Source organism: Malania oleifera, chromosome 11, assembly GCF_029873635.1.
Source record: "Malania oleifera isolate guangnan ecotype guangnan chromosome 11, ASM2987363v1, whole genome shotgun sequence".
NCBI classification, from domain to species: domain Eukaryota; kingdom Viridiplantae; phylum Streptophyta; class Magnoliopsida; order Santalales; family Ximeniaceae; genus Malania; species Malania oleifera.
In genome coordinates, this window is record NC_080427.1 from 52,196,123 (window position 1) to 52,218,197 (window position 22,075).

At 36.3% G+C, this 22,075-nt stretch overlaps 1 protein-coding gene across 4 annotated transcripts in view; it reads right to left on the reverse strand.

Moving 5' to 3' along the window:
• Nucleotides 1-21,747, reverse strand: part of LOC131167956 (uncharacterized) — a 32,858-nt gene extending 11,111 nt beyond the window's left edge. The window contains exons 1-3 of one of the 4 annotated variants that reach the window (XM_058127053.1): nt 21,673-21,747; nt 21,505-21,571; nt 21,241-21,375 (exon numbers count right to left, since the gene is read on the reverse strand). In XM_058127053.1, the coding sequence (XP_057983036.1) occupies nt 21,241-21,375; nt 21,505-21,549 (180 nt within the window). In that variant the 5' untranslated portion in view covers nt 21,550-21,571; nt 21,673-21,747. Of the gene's footprint in view, nt 1-21,240; nt 21,376-21,504 lie in introns of all 4 variants that reach the window. The other 3 variants (XM_058127054.1, XM_058127052.1, XM_058127056.1) reach the window with 3 other exon arrangements.
• Nucleotides 21,748-22,075: the final 328 nt, after the last annotated feature.

The following is a 22,075-nucleotide window of genomic DNA, read 5'->3' on the forward strand; positions in this document are numbered from 1 at the left end:
GTTAACTATGAGAGGCAGATTTGAATTTCAGATTTAAGCCTAAATTGAGTCTTACTTCGATTCTCCCTTTCTCTTTGTTTTCCTCATTTATTTTTTGTTACCTTCTTTTAGTTTCCTCTCAATTTTCTATCATTTTCTGGTTCTCTGCCATCAAACGGTCCTGCATCAATTTGGTGTCAGAGCCTTATCTCAATCCTCACTCATTACCATCATCAAACCACCATTATCTCCACCAATAGAGGCGTCAGACAACCATCAGTCCAGTTCATAAACCTAAACACACCCAAATTTTATTGGCTGAAAACATATAAGCCCAAACCTACCTGTCAGCCAACATATTAAAACCTAGGCCCAACTTTCTTATTCATAGACCAGTTCATTTTGTTTTAGCTAAGCCAAATCTGGTGTCTAACCCAACTCAGGTTGTACCAAACAGGACCGATCCAGCCTTGACATAGTTGGTCTAATTCAATTTTAAGTAAACTCGAGAAAAAAGAAGAGGGTTGGCTTCAGATCTTCTTCTTGACAGGGGGCAGGGGATCATCGTCCTCTGCACCCCCCGCATATTGACACCTGGCAGCTTGTGAAATCAATGGCTATAATTCAAAAAGACAAGATGCAGTTGTTTTATGGCCAAAGCCAGAGCAGAGGATTAAAAAACAAAAAGAGACTGATTCATCCTCGCTGGAGAAGCTGCATCATAAACATTAGTTGTTAGATATTGCAGCTCTGTTAAAGAACCTGCACTTGTCGCTGTTGGAGTTCTCCATTGCCAAGAACCACTGTTGCCACCACAGCAGCTGGTTGCCAAAACTGATTCAGCATCATCCCTTCCCCCTTCTTTCTCTATTTCCTCTCTTTCTGCCTTTCCCTCATCTGACGTGGATCTGTAAACAGATTGTCGTTGCAGAGCTGCATCATTGACAGCTGAAATTGAAATTGGAGAGCCCATGCTTCCATCATTTCAGAAGCTTGCCATCGCTGCCTGAACTGACAGAAGAAATCAGCCACTGCACCTGCACTCATCACCGTTGGAGTTCTCTGTTACCACTGAGAACCGCTGCTGCCACCACAGCAGCGGGTTGCCCAAACTAGTTCAGCATCATCCCTTCCCCCTTCTTTCTCCAATTCCTCTCTTTTTCCCTTTGCATCATCTGGCATTGAACAAAATGTAGGGCTGCAAGCCTGGCTTTGGCTCCCAAAAAACAAGCGCAGTGGAGAAATTTTATGATGCAGCTTCTTCAGCAAGGATGCATCAGTCTCTTTCTTCTTTTCTTCTTTTTTTTTTCCCCCTAATCCTCTCCTCTGGTTTTAGCCACAAAACAACCATGTCTTGTATTTTTGAATTATGGCCATTGTTTTTGCAAGCTGCCAGGTGTCAATATGCACCAGCGAAGGAGAGGATCCAAAGCTGAAAAAACTATGGTGAATTGATGGAGAAGAAGGGATCTGAAAATGCACAAGGTACCCCTGATACAATACTAGTTACTACGGAGCAAACTACTCCAATAGTTATTGAGCTAAGAAATCAACTCTCTCACAACAGGAGTCTGGTAGATTTATAGTGTGTCACTGTTGAATCCCAAGCTGTGACGGATGTATTAGCAACAAGCTTTGAGGGCATAAGAGATGTGCTAAAGTTGATATCTAAGCCCAAAGACTCCACAAGGGAACTCGAGCAGGAAGTTGCAAAGATTAAGCTATCCATGAGGAGATACCTAATTTTGTCCGGATTGAATTTAATTGGAGAATAAGAGAGTCTAATGGAAGTTTCACTCCCCTTTTTTAAAGTCTTTCTTCATAAATTTGAAACTTGAACCCTCACGTGCACTTTTAAGGCTTAATTGAGCCTTAATTGAGTTAATTTAGGAATTATCCCAGATAAGGATAAGCTCCTAATCAAGGGAGAGCTTTCTCTTGTTGCCAAAAGCCCCATTTAGGACAAGGAAGGGGTTTCCTCACTCTAAAAGGACATATTTTGAATTAAAAGATTAATTCAAGTCTTTTCTCTATAAATAAGAAGTTATAGGTCATGCAAGGATACAAAAAAAAAAAAAAAAAAAAAGACGAAGGGATTGGAGTCTACATTTGCTCCAAGAGAACAAACAAGAGGAATTGGAGTGTATGTTCACTCCAAGTGGGGGGGGGGGGGGGGGGGGGAGAGAGAGAGCAAGAGGAGAGAGGAGAAATAAATAAAGAAAGAAGAAGATAGAGGAGAAAAGCTTAAAGCTTAGAGATTGAAGATTGAAGCTAAGAGAAGGAAAAACTCATTCAAGGAAAAACCCCTTTGCATGATTTCATGAGTTTAAGTGTGCATGAATGATTAGGTTTCATAATCATCATATTAGTATGGCAAAGGTTAGATTTTTATGTTCTCTTTCATGTATGAGACAAAGTTGCAATCTTTCTCGCATATATTGTGTTAAAATCTTGATTTATAGGGTTTGATTGCACACGAGTGTCCAATTGAGCATGCTTAAGGGTGTTTTTGATTCAAGGGTAGGCTAATCTAGAGTTTACATAAAAGCTAAGCCAAAGCTTGGATTTTGAGGCCATACGTGTGTCTAAAGCTAGGATGGGACAAGACGAGCTAGAAAGAACAAAGGAAAACATAGAGAATGAGTCCAGAGGCCTTAAGGGTGTTTTTGATTCAAGGGTATGCTAATCTAGAGTTTACATAAAAGCTAAGCCAAAGCTTGGATTTTGAGGCCATGTGTGCGTCTAGGGCTGGGATAGGACAAGAAGAGCTAGATAGAACAAAGGAAGACATAGAGCATAGGTCCAGAGGCCTTCGCCGACTAGAAAAGAGAGGAGAGGAGAGAGCTTCGAAAAAACCCATCTTTTACATGCATGGCAGCATGGGGTGTTCAAAGGGTGAAAAACAAGAAAAATAAAGTCCCTAGCGTCAAAAAGCACAAAAAAATAGGCCAAAGAGGTTCCAGAACACCCCAAATCCGGCCGTTGCCATGGTCGTCAGTGACGGTTGGCCAAGTGAGTTACAAGGTGGATATCGTGTGTTTTAGGAGGATTTTTTTTCGTCAGAAATATTCCTGAGGTCGAAAGGAGTTGAATGGAGGTGACAACACTCAATTTAGAGGTAAAATGAAGCCAAACGGAATATTTGAAGTTTTAGAATTCTGGCGTCGTCATCGGCAAGTCACTGGAGATGATGCCAAAAGAGTAATTCTGGCCGGCATCACCCTCGCATGTCGTGTGTGTGCGCGTTGGTTTAAACCCTTGGACCAGTCAACGGGTCTGTCCTATTTTATTTATTTTTTTATTTTATTTTTTAAAAAAATCTGCCTTAAACTTTAAAAGTTGATATAAACATTTTTAAATTGCAAAAAAATTTGAAAAATAGGAGACAACCAATAAAAATTTCCTTTTTTTTAAATCATTTTCTTAAATTATTTTATTTATTATTTATTTCTATTTTTTAATTTGTGCTTCCATTTTCAAAAATATTTTCTTTTCAATTTTTTCAGATATTCTTCTGTGTAGTAATTTCAAAGACCTTTTTCTAATTTAGGAATTTTTAGGTTAATTTTTGTCCTTTTTAAATATTTATTATTAAGTTTTCTTATAATTTCAGCCTTTATAAATTGTTAAAAATCATAAATTTGTAGAAAATTCTTAAAAAATACTAAAATTTCAAGGTTTTAAAAGTTTTTTGATCCCATTTACATCCTAATTTGAGTGTGAGAATCAAAGAATGTATGAAAACTAAGCCTCAGCAGCCCTCGGTACCTCATTTTATGCACATTTATCTATTTGCAAATGTAAGGATGATTGATTTGTGCCATACTCAGTAGAGTGATATTCTTTTGAAGTTTGTCTAGATTCATGATGGTTTGAATTGAACTTAATGCCTTAATGACATGTGATGCTATTTTGCTATGATATGACGGTGCCTTGTTATAAAATCATGATTGAATCTCTATTTGAATGTTGAATGGTATGAATATATGAATACATGAACATTCCAAATATTAATTAATGAAAATCTAATGATAGATGCCATGGGTGGGCGCAATAACACTCCCTATCAGTTTTCTTGAGGTGAGGGAAGTCTTACATTCTAAATCAAAATACTGTGAGAATGCAAGGTGGAACAATATCTAAAGACAATGTAATTTTAATAACATGAAGGATGATAATGTGGGTTGGTGATTAGATGAAGCTTAGTAGGTACCGTTTGTAAAACAGGTGCATAAGGTTCTAGTACCTTCGACTTGCATAAATGTACTCTCGAAGACAAACTTTGGTTTATAGACCTTTGACCATTGGTTATTTGGACCCTAGGAATAGCTAGTCGACTAAATCAATTGGTAGTAATTAAATAGGTGTTCCAACCTCACCTAGGACAAAATAGGTTAGTGATAACTCCGTTGATATATTATTGACTGACATAACATCCCCAAATACCAATGCCAAATTTCGAGTTTTCCATCTGTATCAAGACGGTTTGAAGATTACATCGGTAGAGGTAAGCCTTCAAAATATGTTGACACCATGGAAGGTAAGTTTGTTGAGTTCAAGGATAAAGAAGTGACTGGGATTGTGAATGTGGAATTATAATTCTCAATAAGTTTATCTTCAACACCTCTGATCACTTGCATTCATATTCATTTTTCAATAATATGGGTTATATCATTCCACCACAAATTTGTTTAGTTCTCCAATTCTTCATCCTTCAAATGTTTCAAATTTGAGGTCAAATTTTTGCCAATCAGGGGAGAATGATGCAACATGAGCTTCAAGGCCAGCAATTCAACTCATCATGTTTAGCGTTCTTAGGATTTTTGTGCAATCTTGTAGTTTATTATTTGTGAAGATTTTTTCTATTATCGCAGCAAGTTTATAGTAGGACTTTTTAGGGAAATAATCCAATACATTATCAAGGGTCTTTATGATTTAAAGATTGAAATTACAATTATGTGCTAGGATTTGACATTATTTCCTAGAGATTGTTTCCTTCTGGAATCTAATATTTAGTATAAGAGGAAAGCCTACAAAAAGTTTTGATGTGTAACCATGAGAGGCAGGAGAAATTGTTAGGTTAGACGGCCTAATCACGCCATATCTTAGACAACCGATCATTTTTTTTATCAGCAAAGAAAATTTATTAGAAAAAAAGCAGGGCATCAAGAAGATGCCAATCAGGTACAGAGATCACATAAAAAAACAAAACACCAATCACTGAAGTACATCAAGTATAGAGAAGTCCCTCTCAAATATCCACAATCCCAGCTAGAGATCAAAGAAATCTAGTTATCCTTGACAGCCTGCAGAGAGAAGGCTGTCCCATCGTAAGCCCTTCTGTTTCTTTCTTTCCAAACTGCCTAAAAATAGCAAGAGGAATAAGCAAAAGAGCTCTCATTTGGACTTGTTCGAGCAGATCCCTTTCCAAGCCCAAATCTCACCTTTGACAAAAGCTGCAATGACCTAATTCTAATCAACAATGGAAATGGCCAAGCTCCAGATATTCCCGGTCCAGGGGCAATGAAGGAGGATGTGATCCACAGATTCCACTTCCTCACGGCACAGGAAACACCTATTCACAGTTGAGAAGCCCTTTCTTTGGAGGTTGTAAAGAGCAAGGATATTCACCAGAGCTGCCTCCCAAGTCCCAAGTGAAAAGCAACCTTTGAAGGGGCTGTTGTTTTCAATTGGGCTTCCAGGGAAAAGAAGTGTGGCACTCCATAGGGCAGCTAAGGTGGTTGTAATAAGATTTCACAGTGAAAGTTCCTTCCTTGTTCAGGGACCATATGGGTTTGTTGGGGGAGTCCTGGCTCAGAACATTGTAAAGGCTGCTGTAAAAATTAGCAAGAGTATCAATCTCCCAGTCAAAAACATTCCTGATCAAGGGAATGCTCCAAACAATCCCATGGATTGAGCGTTCTTGGTGATTGCAAATGAGGGCATTTTATCATAGCAAAGTCTGGAAATGGATGGAAATGAGGCATTAATATGGGAGCCACCACATTAGATGTCTTGCCAAAAAAACACATCTGCCCCATTTCCAACACTGAAATGAGTGTGAGAACAAAAGTTCTTCCACCCTTTTCAGATGAATTCCAAACACTTGTACCAGTCATCGGTCTCCTCCCTGGAGGCCAAACCATTGTGGCGAAGGCCATATTTAGTAGTCTGCCAGAACAAGTTTCTCTCAAACATGAACCTCCAGTACGACTTCCCCCAGAAGTAAAAAGGGATCTAAGGCCAACCTCATAAGATGATATTTAAATTCCTTGTTCCTCCAAAGGAATCTCTTTGAATGCCCTCCAAATGATTGGCTACTGTACTAGGGAAGAGAAACAGAGACATAAATAAACGGGGATATTGGGTTAAGGTGCTTCTGATAAAAGTGAGTCTGCGAACCTTGGAAAGGTAATTCCTTTTCCAACAAACCAGCTTCCTTTCAAATCTTTCAATAAACGATCCCAAACAGGCAAACACCCTCGTCTTTGAACTTGGATCCCAGCAAGAGGCTAAGGTAAGAAATAGGAAAGCTTCCGAGCAGCCTAGGATGCTCATGAGGAGAGGGCCACAGTCACAAAGCCCCATAGGAATGATAACACTCTTCCTGAGTTCACCTTCAGGCCCATGACTGCTTCAAACTCAAGAAGGATGCATCTGAGAATAAGAATTTTCTCAGGATCATCCTTGCAGAAGATAATAGTGTCATCAGCAAAAAGGAGATAGGATGCTCCTTCCGATGTTAAGCAGCTTAAGCAGGCTGTTGTCATTTTCTTTGGATATCATATGACTTAGAACCACCATAACCAAGATAAGTAAGAGAGGGGAAAGAGGATCTCCTTGCCTCAAACCGTGCAAAGATCTGAAATGATCCATAGGGCAGCCAATAATCAAGCACCAAGAATGAGGGGGCAGAGAAACGGTGATTGATCCAATCGCACCACATTTCTCCAAAACCCAACCTTTCAAGGATATGAAGCAAACAATTCCAATTCACATGGTCAAAGGCCTTTTATATATCCAATTTACAAACCACTCCCCATTTTCCTCCTTTTAAATAGGTATCCACAACCTCATTTGCAATGAGGACAGCATCCATGATCTGTCTGCCAGTTACAGGGGCACGTTGGTAATTCCAAACCACTTTTGATATTCCTGGATTTTGAATGATTTTGAGTAATTTTTCAGAAGAATTTAAATCAACCAAACGGTTAAAGTTTCATTCAAAATCTAGGGATATGATTGGTTGTCTAAAATATGGCATGATTAGGCTGTCTAACCTAAGAATTTCTTTAGGCAAATATTTGAATATTAAGAATTAAGCCCAAAACTAAGTCTTTCTTTGATTTTTCCCCTTCTCTTTATTTATTCCATTTATTATCTATTACCTTCTTTCAGATTTCCCTTAATTTGCTCACAATTTTAGCTGATTCTCTACTGACATTTGGTCCTACATCAAAATGAGTATCTCGCATATAAAGCATACATCCTTTTTGGTCAATTGGAGGCCCACATTGGGGCCTAGGCTACACAAGGTATAGCTTATTTCCCATCTCATAGCCTCTCCCACCCTTCCCAACTTGGAACCTCCAACATGAAAGTCCCAAGCTTTACCCACTAGGATGACTCCTAGGATGCTAGCATCACATCATGGTAATGGTTTTTTTCTTCATGTCTTGTTCATTTTATATGGTGTGGATTTGTGGTTTTAGGGGGAATTCAATGCATGCATAAATAGCATGAGCGTTTTGTAAAAACTTCCCATGAATCCCATGTACATGTGTTGCACCCTTTACACATCTCTAATAAGCCAGGTATTGCATTTTGTAAAAGATAAGATAAGGGAAGGAAGATTAAGGGGCTGCTGTTTGGCATCAATGCCAAAAATTATGAAAACAAAAATGAGAAATGAAAATTAAAAACCAGAATAGAAACTAAAAACCAAAAACCAACAACCTATATGGTCACTATTTTTAAATTGAAACAAATTAAAACCGTGATTAAACGAATGCTCATTTTTCTCCTTGAATCAAATAACAACTAAAAAATATGATTTAAAATAATAAAACTATAAAATAATAAATTAAAAATAAAATAATAAAAAAAATTATCATAAATTATTGTACTTAAATGTTATATTTCAAAATTCACCTTACAAGAAAAATTTGATTGTACATGACAATTGAAAAATAGTATATATATACACATTTGTAAATATATATACTCATTTGTAAATTAATTTTATTATTTTTTAGTTTTTTTGAAATTTTATGGACATCTTTGTTTTAATTATATTTTAAATTCATATGATCATTTTATTTTCATTTTAATAAAAATGCATGTATAAAATGAATAATTTAATCCAAAAAAGTTAAATCTAGATATTAAAATATTTTGTCAACAGGTTGCCAAAGCAATTGAAAACTATAAATTCTGGTGTTTTTTTCTCAAACAACTGAAAACTAACAACATAAACAAAAATGCTTTCATAAATTGTTTCTTCACTATAAAAAAAGAAAACAAAAACAGAAAACTGAAACAATACCAAACTAGTCCTAAGATGCTTTAGGCACTAATATAGACCAAATAAAACTCCTAGGAGAGAGTAATCTAATTGATGTTAGAGAACTTGAACCAGCGTAGTAAGAAAAACTTTAGTACAATCCAACTTTTCAAAAGACATTGCCTTAAATTGTGCAAATTGATGGAGAAGGATTTGTATAGTTGGCCTCACCCAACATGAATTAGGAGTTAGGACAGGGGTGGCTGTTGCACTTGTTGAGTATGTCTTGAATTTCAATACTCATGGCCATTTACATAGGCCTTTTCTGGAGCCAAGGAGAGCGAAATTCAAAGACTAGCCACCCCCCCCCCCCCCCCCAAAAAAAAAAACACAAAAAAGCTGCCCAAAGTCTGCCCGAAACCCCAATCCACGTGCATCCAGCCCTCCCCCACCACACTTATTTTACATTAGTATACCATTTATGAATATTTACTTTTGATAGGAATCCCAAAAATGCTTCTTTTTCTTCGTCATTTTCTTGTTTACCTTCTTTCTCACTTTCAGAATAAATTTCTTCTTTGTCATAAAGTAAATCCACCTTAATTTGCAAATTACGCATTTGTCTTTTGATATCATTTATTTCTTCTTTTATATTATTGACTTCATGTTGTAAATCTTGAACTGTGGGTTGATTAAATTTTGTGGATTAACCCTTCTTCCATGACCCCACCTAGTATTTTATTACCTCTTTCTTTTTTTCATGGACCCCACCTAGTATCTTTTTACTTTTTAGGGTGATTTGGTAATTTTACTCTTTTTTGTTTATTTAAAAAAATTCAACCCTCACCAACCCCTAAACTTCCCCTTTACTCTTCAACTTTTGTTTTTAGGCAGCTGACAGCAGCACTTCCGGGAGCCTGCTGGACAAACGACCAACACAGCAGGCAGTAGCAGTGGGAGCATGTGGGGCCAGTGGGCGACACAAGCGACGGCGAGCATCAGCCTCTATTTAATGTCACAAAAAATGGTAAAAATATTTTAAATAAATTATTTTTTACAAAATGTTAAAAAATTAATGAATATTTTTTACTTTTAATCACATGTTCATTTGATTTTAGTTTTAATTAAAAATTATGTAAAAAAATAAATGATTTAACACACAAAATTTAATTTTTTGTATTAAATGATCATAATAATAAGTTACCAAAATCAAAAATCAAAGATAGTTTTTAATTTTTATTACAAGTAATGTTTCTCATTTATCAATTGTTATGTCAATTTATTGTAATAATATTTTAATATTTAGAGAGCATGTAAAATAATCATTATGTAGACTATTTTTTTCATAAAATTAAAATAAATAATGACATAATTGTTTTGGGTGGATGTGAAAATTGAAATTGTTATGTAATTAATGTAAATTGTAATTTTGTTATGTATTTGCATATGTGGTGTATTTTTGTGTTTTGAAAAAAAAAAAAAAAGCGGATAACACTTTTTATGTCAATTAGATAATTCAAAACATGTTTGGAATTATTATGTCTTTGTTGTATAACTTAAATTAACTCAAAAAATTAAAAAAAAAAAATTTATTAGAGGTATCTAAAATGCCTTTTTAGGGATAAAATATTATAACAAATTTGTGTTTTTTCAGCTTTTTAGGGAAGTGCATTATTAGTTAGAGGTACCTCCATTCTCTTATACTTTCGCTTAATTTCTTGAGAGCTTGAGAATTTTTTTGATAATTATATTTATGAATTCATGTAAAATCCCCTTGAAAGTTAGATTTCTAGCATGCTTCCCTTCTCTAGTGTACTTTCTCAGTGTTGATAGTTTGTTAAGAATTACTTATTATTTATGCTTGAATGTGCAGTGAAATAAATTGAAAACATTTTACTAAGTGAATCATGGTAAACAAAACTACAATTGATGCCTTTTTCAAAAGAAGGGATTCTCAAAATGTAGAAACGAGCGAACAAACTCTAATTCGACGTTCTGCTTCTGCGCCTCAATCTCCGTAAAATCTTCAACATTTAATTTCTTCTCAACGCCCTTTTAAAGCTCCCCAAATCCAATCAAATGAGGTTGATCTTTCTGCCTTGGAACACGATCCAGGAAAGCATCCACCTATATGGGATTATCCTCTAAATCAACGAGATGAGATTCGACGAGCTTATATTAAAGTCGGACTATATCAACATCTCTCTTCAAGTTATCCCTTCGATGATAAACATCATCGTCGTTTTCAAGCATCTTGGTACAAGTTATTTCCAGATTGATTGGAGTACTCTCCAACAAAAGATGCTGCATTTTATCTTCCTTGCTATCTTTTTGACAAGCCAGGTGGTTCTCCTGGATCCAGTGCATTTACTGTTGAAGGAATTCGATCTCGGAAGAAAGTCAACGATCGATAAAAGTGTGTTTCTAAATCATGTTGGGAAAGTTCCTCATTCATTACACAAACGTGCTGTAAAATGATGTGATGATCTTCAAAATCAAGCACAACACATTGAAAAGATTATTGAAAAGCAAACCTCCTAACAAATTTCTAACCTACTAACAAATTTCTAATAATCGAATGAGGTTGAAAACCACAATTGATGTGGTTTGGTGGCTAACATTTCAATCTTGTGCCTTAGGAGGTCATGATGAAAGCTTATATTCAATGAATCGAGTCAACTTTATTGAAATGGTCAAGATTTTAGCCTCTTACAATGAAGATGTAGCATCAGTTGTACTTCAGAGTGCTCTACAAAATGCATCCTACATTTCTCATAGAATTCAAAAAAGGATATTGCAAGTCATTGTTGGTAAAGTACGAAAGGCCATTAAGGAGAAGATTGGAAATGCAAAGTTTCGCATTATCGTGGAGAAAGCAAAGGATGAATCAAAAAAAGAGCGAATGGCTCTTGTTTTGCAATATGTTGATATTGATGGCTATGTTCAGGAGCATTTCTTTAATCTTGTCCATGTGTCTAATACAACATTATTGACCTTAAGGAATGAGATATCTTTACTATCTCGACACAACTTGAGCATACAATTTGATGCTAGGGATATTATGGGGCTAGTAATATGCATGGAGAGTGGAATGGATTACAAGCTTTATTCTCTAATGAGTGTCCTTATGCATACTACATTCATTGCCTTGCTCATCGTCTCCAATTAGCATTAGTTGGGGCATCAAGAGAAGTTTTATCCGTTCATCATTTTTTCACTTAGTTGGCATTTTTTGTGAATATTGCTAGTTCCTCTTGCAAACGACATGACCAATTGAAAGTTGCTCAAGCTTCAGAAATTGAAAAGCTACTTGCTAATGAAGAGCTTGAAGCTGGTAAGGGATTGAATCAAGTTGGCACTCTTAAATGTCTTGGTGTTGCTCGTTGGAGTTCTCACTTGAACTCTATTTGCAACTTGATAAATATGTTTGCAACCACTTGTTCTGTATTGAAAAATATAATTGTTGAAGGGGCTTCTTTTTCTCAAAAAGGTGATGCAAATGCAGCTTATGACGCAATCACTTCTTTTGAGTTTGTGTTAATCCTTCATTGATGAGAGAGATTATGGAGATCACTGATGATCTTTGTCAAGCATTACAATGCAAATCTCAAGATATAGTGATTGCAATGCATTTAGTATCAACAACCAAACGTCTCATTCAAAAGCTTAGAGAAGATGGATGGGATCCAGTGTTTGAAAAGGTTTCGCATTTTAAGAAAAACATAAGATAAGCATTCTTGACATGAGTTGTTTATATACAGCAGGTTGAGGTTGACTTCGTCATAAAATAGAATCTCTTACATTAGGTCATCATTTTTGAGTTGATGTGTTTCTTGCTACTATCGACTCTCAGTTGCAAGAATTGAACACAAGATTTAAGGAGGATGTAATAGAGCTGCTTATTCTTAGCTCAACATTGGATCCAAGGGATGGTTACAAATCCTTCAATGTTGATAATATATGCAAACTTGCAAAAAAAATTTATCCTAAGGATTTTACTAAGCAAGAGAAGTTGCATTTAAGATATCAATTGCAACATTTTAGCTTGATGTTTTTCGGTGCGCGGAGTTTCAAAAATTGGCAACCATTTCTAAACTATGTCAAGAGCGGGTGAAAACAAGAAAGTCTATAATCTATCCTCTTGTTGATGGATCGATCTGACTTGTTTTGATTCTCCCTGTTTCTACAGCTACAACCGAGCGTGCCTTCTCAACTATGAGTCTAGTTATAACTAGGCTTCACAATGAGATGGAAGATGAGTATCTTGCAAATACCTTGGTTATATACATTAAGAACGAAATTGCTCACCAGTTTAGTACTGATTCCATAATTGATGACTTTTATGCTATTAAAGAGCGGTTAGGATTATTAGTTTAATGTTTATCTTTGGCATATACATTTTTTTTGTATATACTGTGCTCTTAGTGATGTAACTATTTTATTTTTATTTCTTTTTATTTTTATTTTTAGCATTGATGGGATCTATTTACTCATGATTATAAATAATGAAACCATTTTTCTTTGTTATTCAAGGATATTAATATAGTGGATGATTTACTTTAAAATAAATGAAAGAAGTAATAATTATAAATACAATAAATTATTTTTAGCAAATTTTTTTATTATATATAATTTGCCCCCAAGCCAAGATTCTTGGATCCGCCACTGGGAAAAGGCCCATTGTATTTCAATTAACCAAAAAATTAATTTATACAAAAGACTGCCCTAATATGAATCAATGAAACTCTTAAAACTCAACTTCTCCAAAAACAAGTGAAAGTTGCATCTTAGACCATGAAAATAATTTGAATTTTGCAATGTTGTAACGATCTGTTGGCAAGATTTACTTAGTGCATTCTAGTTAGTATTCTTAGATTAGCCAACACTGCGGTCCTACATGGTTACATCAACATGTCTCTACTTTGTCCATGGGTGCCATTAGTTGGAAGGTCATGTTACACTCTGCTACATTGTCCACTACTAGGGCAAAGTATGTGGAGATTACTATTAAGGCCTGACATACATTGTTAGCCCACAACCTAACAGCTTAAGCTTTAGGAAAAATGGAAATCTAACATGGTATCATATCCAAATTGCCAAGAGGTCCTAGGTCTAGTCATGTTGCCCACACTTATTATATATTTGTTAAGAATTATCTCATTCCCTACAATGGGTGTTGTTTATCATTTGTTTATCTCTCTATGTTTTGTCGGGCTGCAAGTGTGGGGGACTGTTAAGGCTTGATATATATTGTTGGCCCACAACCTAACAGCTTAAGCTTTAAGATAAAGCGGAAATCTAACAATTACAAAGGCACCAAAGGAAGCTTTATAGTTGAAAGACTTATTTGGAAATCTAGAGTATGTTGTAGTAGTCAACTATTGTAGTTTTTGATAACATGAATGTCACTCATTATACTCAAATTCAAAAGTTTCATGAGAAAACTAAGCATCTTAATGTGAAATGACACTTTGTGCGGGCTTATCTATCATGCAGCGATGTGATTTTTAGCAAGGTTGGTATGGAAGATAATCATGCGGATACAATGACAAAGCCAATTCTTATTAGTGCTTGGACCTTATTGGTATTTGCTGCTGATGAGTTTTTTTCCCTTAAAGGGCTTGTAGGAAAGAAGAAGTAAAGTTTTGCTATATTGTTAGGTGGTGTGAAACTTTTGTAGAATTCAAGAAAATGTGGGTATTTGTTCAATGTGTCTTGAGTACCTTTAGCACATTAGTGTACCCTTTCTTTCACTAGGCAAAGCCAAAGGTCGAGCCCAACAGGGGAAGGACCCATCACCTTTCACTTACTATTTTTGTTGCTACATGGAGTTTTTTGAGGATGCAAGGGTGTGAGCAGAATTCAATTTCAATATTTCTTGAATTCTTAAAATATGTGCATCCCAATCTTACAATATATAATACAAACAAAGACTCTAAACAAGGAAACAATCTCCCTACAGAATAATACACAATTTTCTACATTTACTCACTTTCCTAATTTACTCAATATTGTCAAGGATACTCGAGATTTCAACACTCCTCCTCAAGTTGGATCATAGATATTAATCATATCCAACTTGCCAATGAAATCGTCAAAGTTCTGTCGTGCTAACCCTTTAATAAAGATATCTGCAGTTTGTTCCTTGTTAGGTACATAAGTCATACAGATGATTCCTTCTTCAACCTTCTCTTTGATAAAATGTTGGTCCACATCCACATGTTTAGTCCTGTCATGTTGAACTGGATTGAGAGAGATACTAATGGTTGTTTTGTTGTCACAATAGAGTTTGATAGGAAATTTCACCGAACCTGTAGCTCTTCCAAGAGTTTCCATAATCATAGTCCTTCACATATCCCCTGTGCAATTGCTCTGAATTCAGCTTCAACGCTACTTCAAGCCACCACATTCTGTTTTTTACTCCTCCAAGTTACCAAATTTCCCCATACAAAGGTGCAATATCTAGTGGTTGACCTTCTGTCTTCTTCCGATCCTGCCCAATCCGCATCTGTGAAGATTTCCACTTCCTTGCTTTCACATTTTTTAAAGAAGAGTCCCTTGCCTGGAGAAACCTTGAGGTACCTGAGGATCTTATACAAAGCATCTAGATGAGTCTTTTTGGGTGAATGCATGTGTTGACTTACAACACTTACCAAAAATGCAATGTCGGGTCTGGTGTGCAATAAGTAAATTAGTTTACCAACCAATCTCTGATACCTTTCTCTTTCAACTGGTATTCCACATTCTTTGACTCTCTTTACTGCTTCAATCGGGGTTTCACTAGGTTTGCATCCAAGCATGCCAGTTCCGGTTAGAAGATCAAGGATATACTTTCGCTGAGAGACACTGATGCCTTTCTTTGATCTAGCAATTTCTATTCCCAAGAAGTATCGCATTTGTCCCAAGTCTTTAACTTCAAATTCAGCAGCTAGGACTTTCATTAATCTTTCCATCTCCACTGTATTATCTCCAGTTAGAATTATATCAACATATACCATCAGAATTGTTTTCTTACCATTTTCAAACTATTTGAAGAACATAGTGTGATCTGATTGCCCTTGTCGATATCCCTGATTTTTAATTACCTTTGCAAATCTGTCAAACCATGCTCTGGGCGATTGCTCGAGTCCATACAAGGATTTCTTAGGTTTGCATACTCTATTTTCTTCATTTTTCTTACTGAATCCTGGTGGTATAGTCATGTAGACTTCTTCTTCTAGCTCACCATTTAGAAATGCATTTTTAATGTCTAGTTGTTGTAGTGGCCAATCTAAGTTAGCTGCTAATGACAGGAGTACCCGAACTGTGTTTAGTTTTGCCACTGGTGCAAATGTTTCCGTGCAGTCAATGTTAAATCCTTTTGCAACGAGTCTGGCTTTATATCATTCAACTGTCCCATCAACTCTATATTTCACTGTGAAAACCCATTTGCAACCAACTGGTTTCTTTCCACTCGACAGGTTCATAACATTCCAAGTTTCATTTTTTTCGAGCGCCCACATTTCTTCCATAACGGCTTCCCTCCATTCAGGACTTTCCAAAGCTTCCTGAATATCTTTTGGAATTTTTATCCTATCAAGGTTAGAGGAAAAAGTACGATACCCTGTAGATAGAGTTTTATAGGACATGTATTTTGACCAGGGATATAGAGTACATGACCTAGTTTGTTTTCTGACTGCAATGGGTAAATTTATGTCATTAGATGTAGACTTATCAGAAGAAAGCTCATGATCATTGATTACCTGATCAGGACTGGGCATCGACTCATGGTTGCTCGGAGCTATCACCGGTTCAACTCTTTTGGTGCCTCAGGTATGAGATTCTCCCTGTGCTTTGTTTTTGGCTTTCTAGAGTAAACAAGTATTTCCTTTTGTTTTTTTGCATCTCCCCCCAAGTTTAAGTGATCATTTGTATATGGTAGGTCAGGACATACAATGAGAGACGCAATAGATGGGTCAGCGATGAAGCAATGGGAGACTCATTAGATGGCATAGATTTACTAGTAAAGAAATTAAAGAACCGATCTTCACTCCACTTCTCCCCCTGAAGAGAGGGCTTCTGAAAATAAGGAGTGGTTTCAAAAAAAGTGACATCAAGGCTAACAAACATTTTTTTGGAGACTGGGTCATAACATTTGTAGCCTTTCTGGGTAGGAGAGTGACCAATAAAGACGCATTTAACGGCACAACGTTCCAATTTATCTCAATTGTAAGCATGACCATAAACAAATGCAATACATCCAAAGATTTTCAGAGGAAGACTAGAGTGAAGTCGAGAGGTAGGAAAATATTCCTGGAATTTCTAGAGAAGAGTTGTAAAGGAAAGAACTCGACTCGGCATTCGATTAATGAGATGTGTAGCTGTTAAGATAGCATCGCCCCAAAAATAGTTCTTCATATTTGTAGTAAACATCAATGCCCGAGCTACTACAAGTATATGTCTGTTTTTTTGTTCAGCGACCCCATTTTGTTGAGGGGTATCCACAAAAGAACTCTAATGTACAATTCCACTTTCTTGAAGATCATTTTCCAGAATATCATTAAAATATTCTATACCATTATCAGTACATAGAATTTGAATGCGAGTTTGAAATTGTGTTTGAATCATGGAGTGAAAACTAACAAAGATAGACCGGACTTCAGTTTTATCTTTCAACAAGTAGACCCAACAAATACGAGTATGATCATCAATAAATGTAAGAAACCATTTTGTATGGATGCGATTGGGGGAGCGTGAGGGTCCCCACAAATCACTGTGAATCATAGTGAATGGACGGGATGGTTTGTATGTGGATTTTGGGAAAGAATTACGCTGGTGTTTTGCAAGCTCACAAACTTCACATTGAAAATCAGAAGACGTTTTATTTAAACAAATAAAAGGAAATAAACGTCTTAAATATTGAAAATTTGGGTGACCCATCCTAGAATGTCATAACAAAAGTTCCCTATCTCTAGAAATAGATGCAGAATCACAAATTGCAGTATTACATTGTTCACTCGTATTTGCCTCCTCAAAGTAGTAGAGTCCCTCACACGCCTTAGCACTGCCAATCGTATTCCCCGATGATAGGTACTAAAAAACACAATGGGATGAAACAAATTTAGCAGAGCAATTGGAATCTTTTATCAACTGGCTAATGGATAACAAGTTGCAAGATAGCTTAGGAAAATGTAGGACAGATTTTAAAGTTATAGAATCAGATATGCGAATACTTCCTTTGCCAGCAACAGGAGATAGAGATCCATCTGCAATTTTTACTTTCAGATTTCCAGTATATGGTGAATAGGATGAGAACAATTGATAAGAGTCAGTCATATGATCAGATGCATCCGAGTCAATTATCCATGGTGATTTGTAATGGGATATAGTATTTAGGGCTGACAAAAAATGACCTCGGTGAGCTAGAGAGTCAGTGAAAGACTAACCCAATGTTTGAATTGACAAAAACATTTTATATATCTGATCCAACTGCTCAGGACTAAATACACCACTTGGAGTGGTATTATTGGTTTTTTCACCTTGTGATTTTTCAGTTGAACTGTCAGTATAGCCTGATGCCCATGATATTTTTGATATTGTCTCGACTTCCAATCTACAAGCTTTCCATGAATCTCCCAATAGGTATCTTTTGAATGACCTGGCTTTCGACAGTGCTCGCACCATATCTTACCTTTTTGTGATCTTTTCCCAAATCCAACAGGGCCTTTTGATATAAGGGCCGAGACATCAAGGCCATTGGGATTCGGCCCATTCCCATTCGTACTCAAATTTTGGACAGACAGGACAGGTCTGGCCCGATACGATCTCCTTGGGGCCTTAGCATCACTCGTCTCTTGCTCTCCTCACTCCTTACCTCGGCAAATACTTCTCAAGTTGAAGGTAGAGGTCTCCAGCTGAGGATTCGTCCCCGCACATCGTCCAGATCTCGGTTGAGGCGGGCCAAGAACTCAAAGACCCGTTTGTTTTCGAGCCTCCTCTATCGCGTGCTGTCACCGGAGCACTCCCATTCCTCTTCGATGCTCAGATCGAGCTCCTGCCAAAGATGGGTCATCTCCATGAAATACTCTATGACATCTCTATAATCTTGCCTCATCTGCCATAACCGGGTTTTGATTTCGAAGATTTGTGAACAACTCTCGACATCAAAGTGGGTTTCACGAACGGCATCCCAAACATCCTTTGCCGTAGGCAAGAACAAGTAGATTTTTCCAATCGCACGCTTCATTGAGTTGACGAGCCAAGTCGTGACCATGGAGTTTTCGGACCTCCATTTTTGCAAAGCGACAGCATCGATAGGGTCTAGCCTCCTCCATTCACCAGTAAGGTAACTCAGTTTCCCTTTTCCCTCAATCACATAGATTGAGCCCATTCACAGAAGTTTTTTCCGTTCAATTTCTCCACTAAGAGAGGAAAGGTTGTATTGTCCAACCCATTCAAACCCCCAGTGAATGTAGCCTCCGAATCCCCGTCGGGTTTTCCAGAAAAGGTCGACCCTCTGTTGGTGCTGCTGACCATCGTTAGCTAAGGTCGAGAAACCCTAGCTCTGATACCATGTGAGCATAATTCAATTTCAATATTTCTTGAATTCTTAAAATACGTACATCCCAATCTTACAATATATAATACAAACAAAGACTCTAAACAAGGAAACAATCTCCCTAAAGATACACAATTTTCTACATTTACTCACTTTCCTAATTTACTCAATATTGTCAAGGATACTCGGGATTTCAATAGCAAGGGGCGATAAAATTTGACCCAGCCCGACAATACATTTTTGTTTTGTATTTGCAGGTCTACACACACACAGAATTACCTTTCGTTTGTGTCTGTGATTAGGGTTTGAGCATTAAGAGATTTTTTTTGGTTCATAGAGGAACTCTCTCCACCCTCACTCAAGGATGTAAGCTTTAAAGATAAACTATGTAATTTTGGTGTTTTCTTTGTAGTTTTTTTCATTGTGCTTTGCTTACTTGCTTCACTGTCGCATTTAATTTGGGGTTTTTTCAAAATAGTGATATTTTTTAGGCTTCTAGAGAATTTTTAACTCTCGTCCCCTTAAAGAGGTTATAAGATAAGACTAAATTTTCAAAGGCTAACTTACAATACCTCAATAAGGGATTATTCACTAACTTGACAACAATAAGAGATGAGTTACGCTTCTTGAAAAATCCTAACAATAAAAAAACCTATTGAGTCCCAAGTATAGTTGTTATTATTTACTTTCCCATTAATCACATTAGACATCTATCTATCTATCTATGTAGGAACAAAAATTCAATTACATATATTTCTCATATGTATTTTTATATGCTTTGAAAAAAAATTTAAAAAAAAAGTAATGCTTATAGTTGAGCATTTGTTTTTCCTCTTTTTTTTGAGATGGATATAATCACATTGACTTATATGATATGAATCATTTTTTATGTTTTTCTTAAGTCAGTGTGACTCCCGAACCACCACTGCCACCACTACCACTAGCTTAATTCCCAAATTACAACAACTTATTTATCATGATGCTCAAATTTCAGTTTGGCTCATGATGCTCTAAAAAGCACTTGACCTTTCTAAAGCAAGAGTTTATGCATATAGAAATATTTCTATACCCACCCACCGATGCGCATAGTGCCATATGCACCTTGCAAAACCTTAGGATAGATCAAAATGGAAACCCCCCAAAAGTTTGTAATAAGTTCTCTAAGGGAAATGTGCAACGTTCCCTGCCACTCCTCAAGCACCAATAGATGACCCTGATAGCTTCCTAAGCTTCCACATATTCAAAACTTCTGGACAAGAAACTGTTACAGCCCTAAGGAATGCATCTGGGTTGAACTTTAATGAGGAATTGTGTCATTACATAAAACTCAAATGCATTGTGAAGCACAGAAAAAATGTTACTTCTAGAATAATTTAACTCAAACATCCTTTATTAGCATTACTAGTACATTAAAGATATATGTACCATGTTGCTTTCCCTGAAAGCTTCAAACATCTCAGAAGATCTAACAGATTTGTGTTTACAAGATTCAAAAACTTGATAGGAATTGCACAGTAATTAGTTGTTTTGCAAGTGAAATTTCAATGGTTTCATGAGGGCATTGCATTTGTTGATATGCAAATCTTCAATGGATAAAGTAAGAAAAAATAGAAGGAAGGCCTGCCATAATGCTCCACTATTTCCAAATGCTCTCAAGCAATCTCTTCTCTACTCGTCTCATCATTTTGCATCACTTCCAACCTTCGTAAAACTTCAATAAAAAGGTGTTACCTTCTCATTATTACTTTTGGAAACCAAAAATTGGGGAAACACCCCCCCACCCCCCCCCCCCCCCCCCAACTCACCAAGCTTCTAAAGCACATTTTCCTCAAAATCAATCCTCATTCTCAGCACTCCACATGCACAATAGATTAGAATCTTATTGTTGAAAAAAAAATTTAATCCATTGTATGCACTGCAATGAAACTTCCCAAAATCAAGAAAAACTGTATACACTTCCAAATGGTTGAAATAACATTAATAAAACTCATCCACCTAGATTTTACTCATTTTCAGATTTTCTCATCTAAGCTCTATTGAGTTGCAGGGAAAATGCAGCTGCAGCATTGCAGGAACCCCTCCACCCAGACAACAATCACAAAAAGAAGAAAAAAAGAAGAAGAAACGGAGGGTTCACGAATACACCAATCTTAGATTGAATAAACTCAAAACAGGAGACATGTATGTATATGTCTATAAATGATAGAAATAAAGAACTTACGAGGGGGAAACAACGAACACCGAGGCTCTTTGGTGGAGGCGTAATTTCAATGACCTTGTAAGGGTAGTGGTGGTCTCTATCTCTTCTTCCTCTGTCGCGCTCTTTCTTTCTGCACAGAACTTGGAGCATCTGTGGCTGCCCAGAAAACAAAAGGGCAATATCCAGACGAATACTACATCAATTTCCATGATCAATCAATAAATTTTCAATTAAGGTTCTAAATTTGCAATTAAAAGAAATTCCACGAATGTCGGAATCTCGTACCTTCTCTCTCACCGTCAGAGCTGCAACTGGGTTCCACGACGCCATTGCCAATCTCTCTGAGCTGCAGCTGTGTCGGAGCAAGAGAATCGAAACGTGAAGCCAGAAATCCGAGTGTGAGCGTCGGAGGAAGAAATTGGAAATGGAACATCAGAAATCTGAAAAATTCACCTGAAAAAAATGTTCGGAAGACGGAGTCACGGAAGTTGTGAATAATTTTTTCGGGGACAAAATGTGAGGAAAATGAATTGAATTTACTAATTTAACCACTAGTTTAGTTTTTTATTTTAATTTTAAATGCATTAAAAGAAATGGTTTTTTTCTTAAATAGTATATAAAAAAGGCATTAAGATGATCACTAGTTTTATTAATAAAAAAGTTAAGGGTAAGTTTAATTTGAAAACAAATTTTTAGGTTAACTTTTTAAAAAAGTTTAAACAAAAATTAAATACTTTTATTTTCTATTTATAACAATTGCAATAATTATAAAAATTTTATCTTGTTTTTTAATTTTAAAAATTTATATAAAAAATTAATAACATCCTTTTATTATTTTAAAATTTCTGACTCTTAT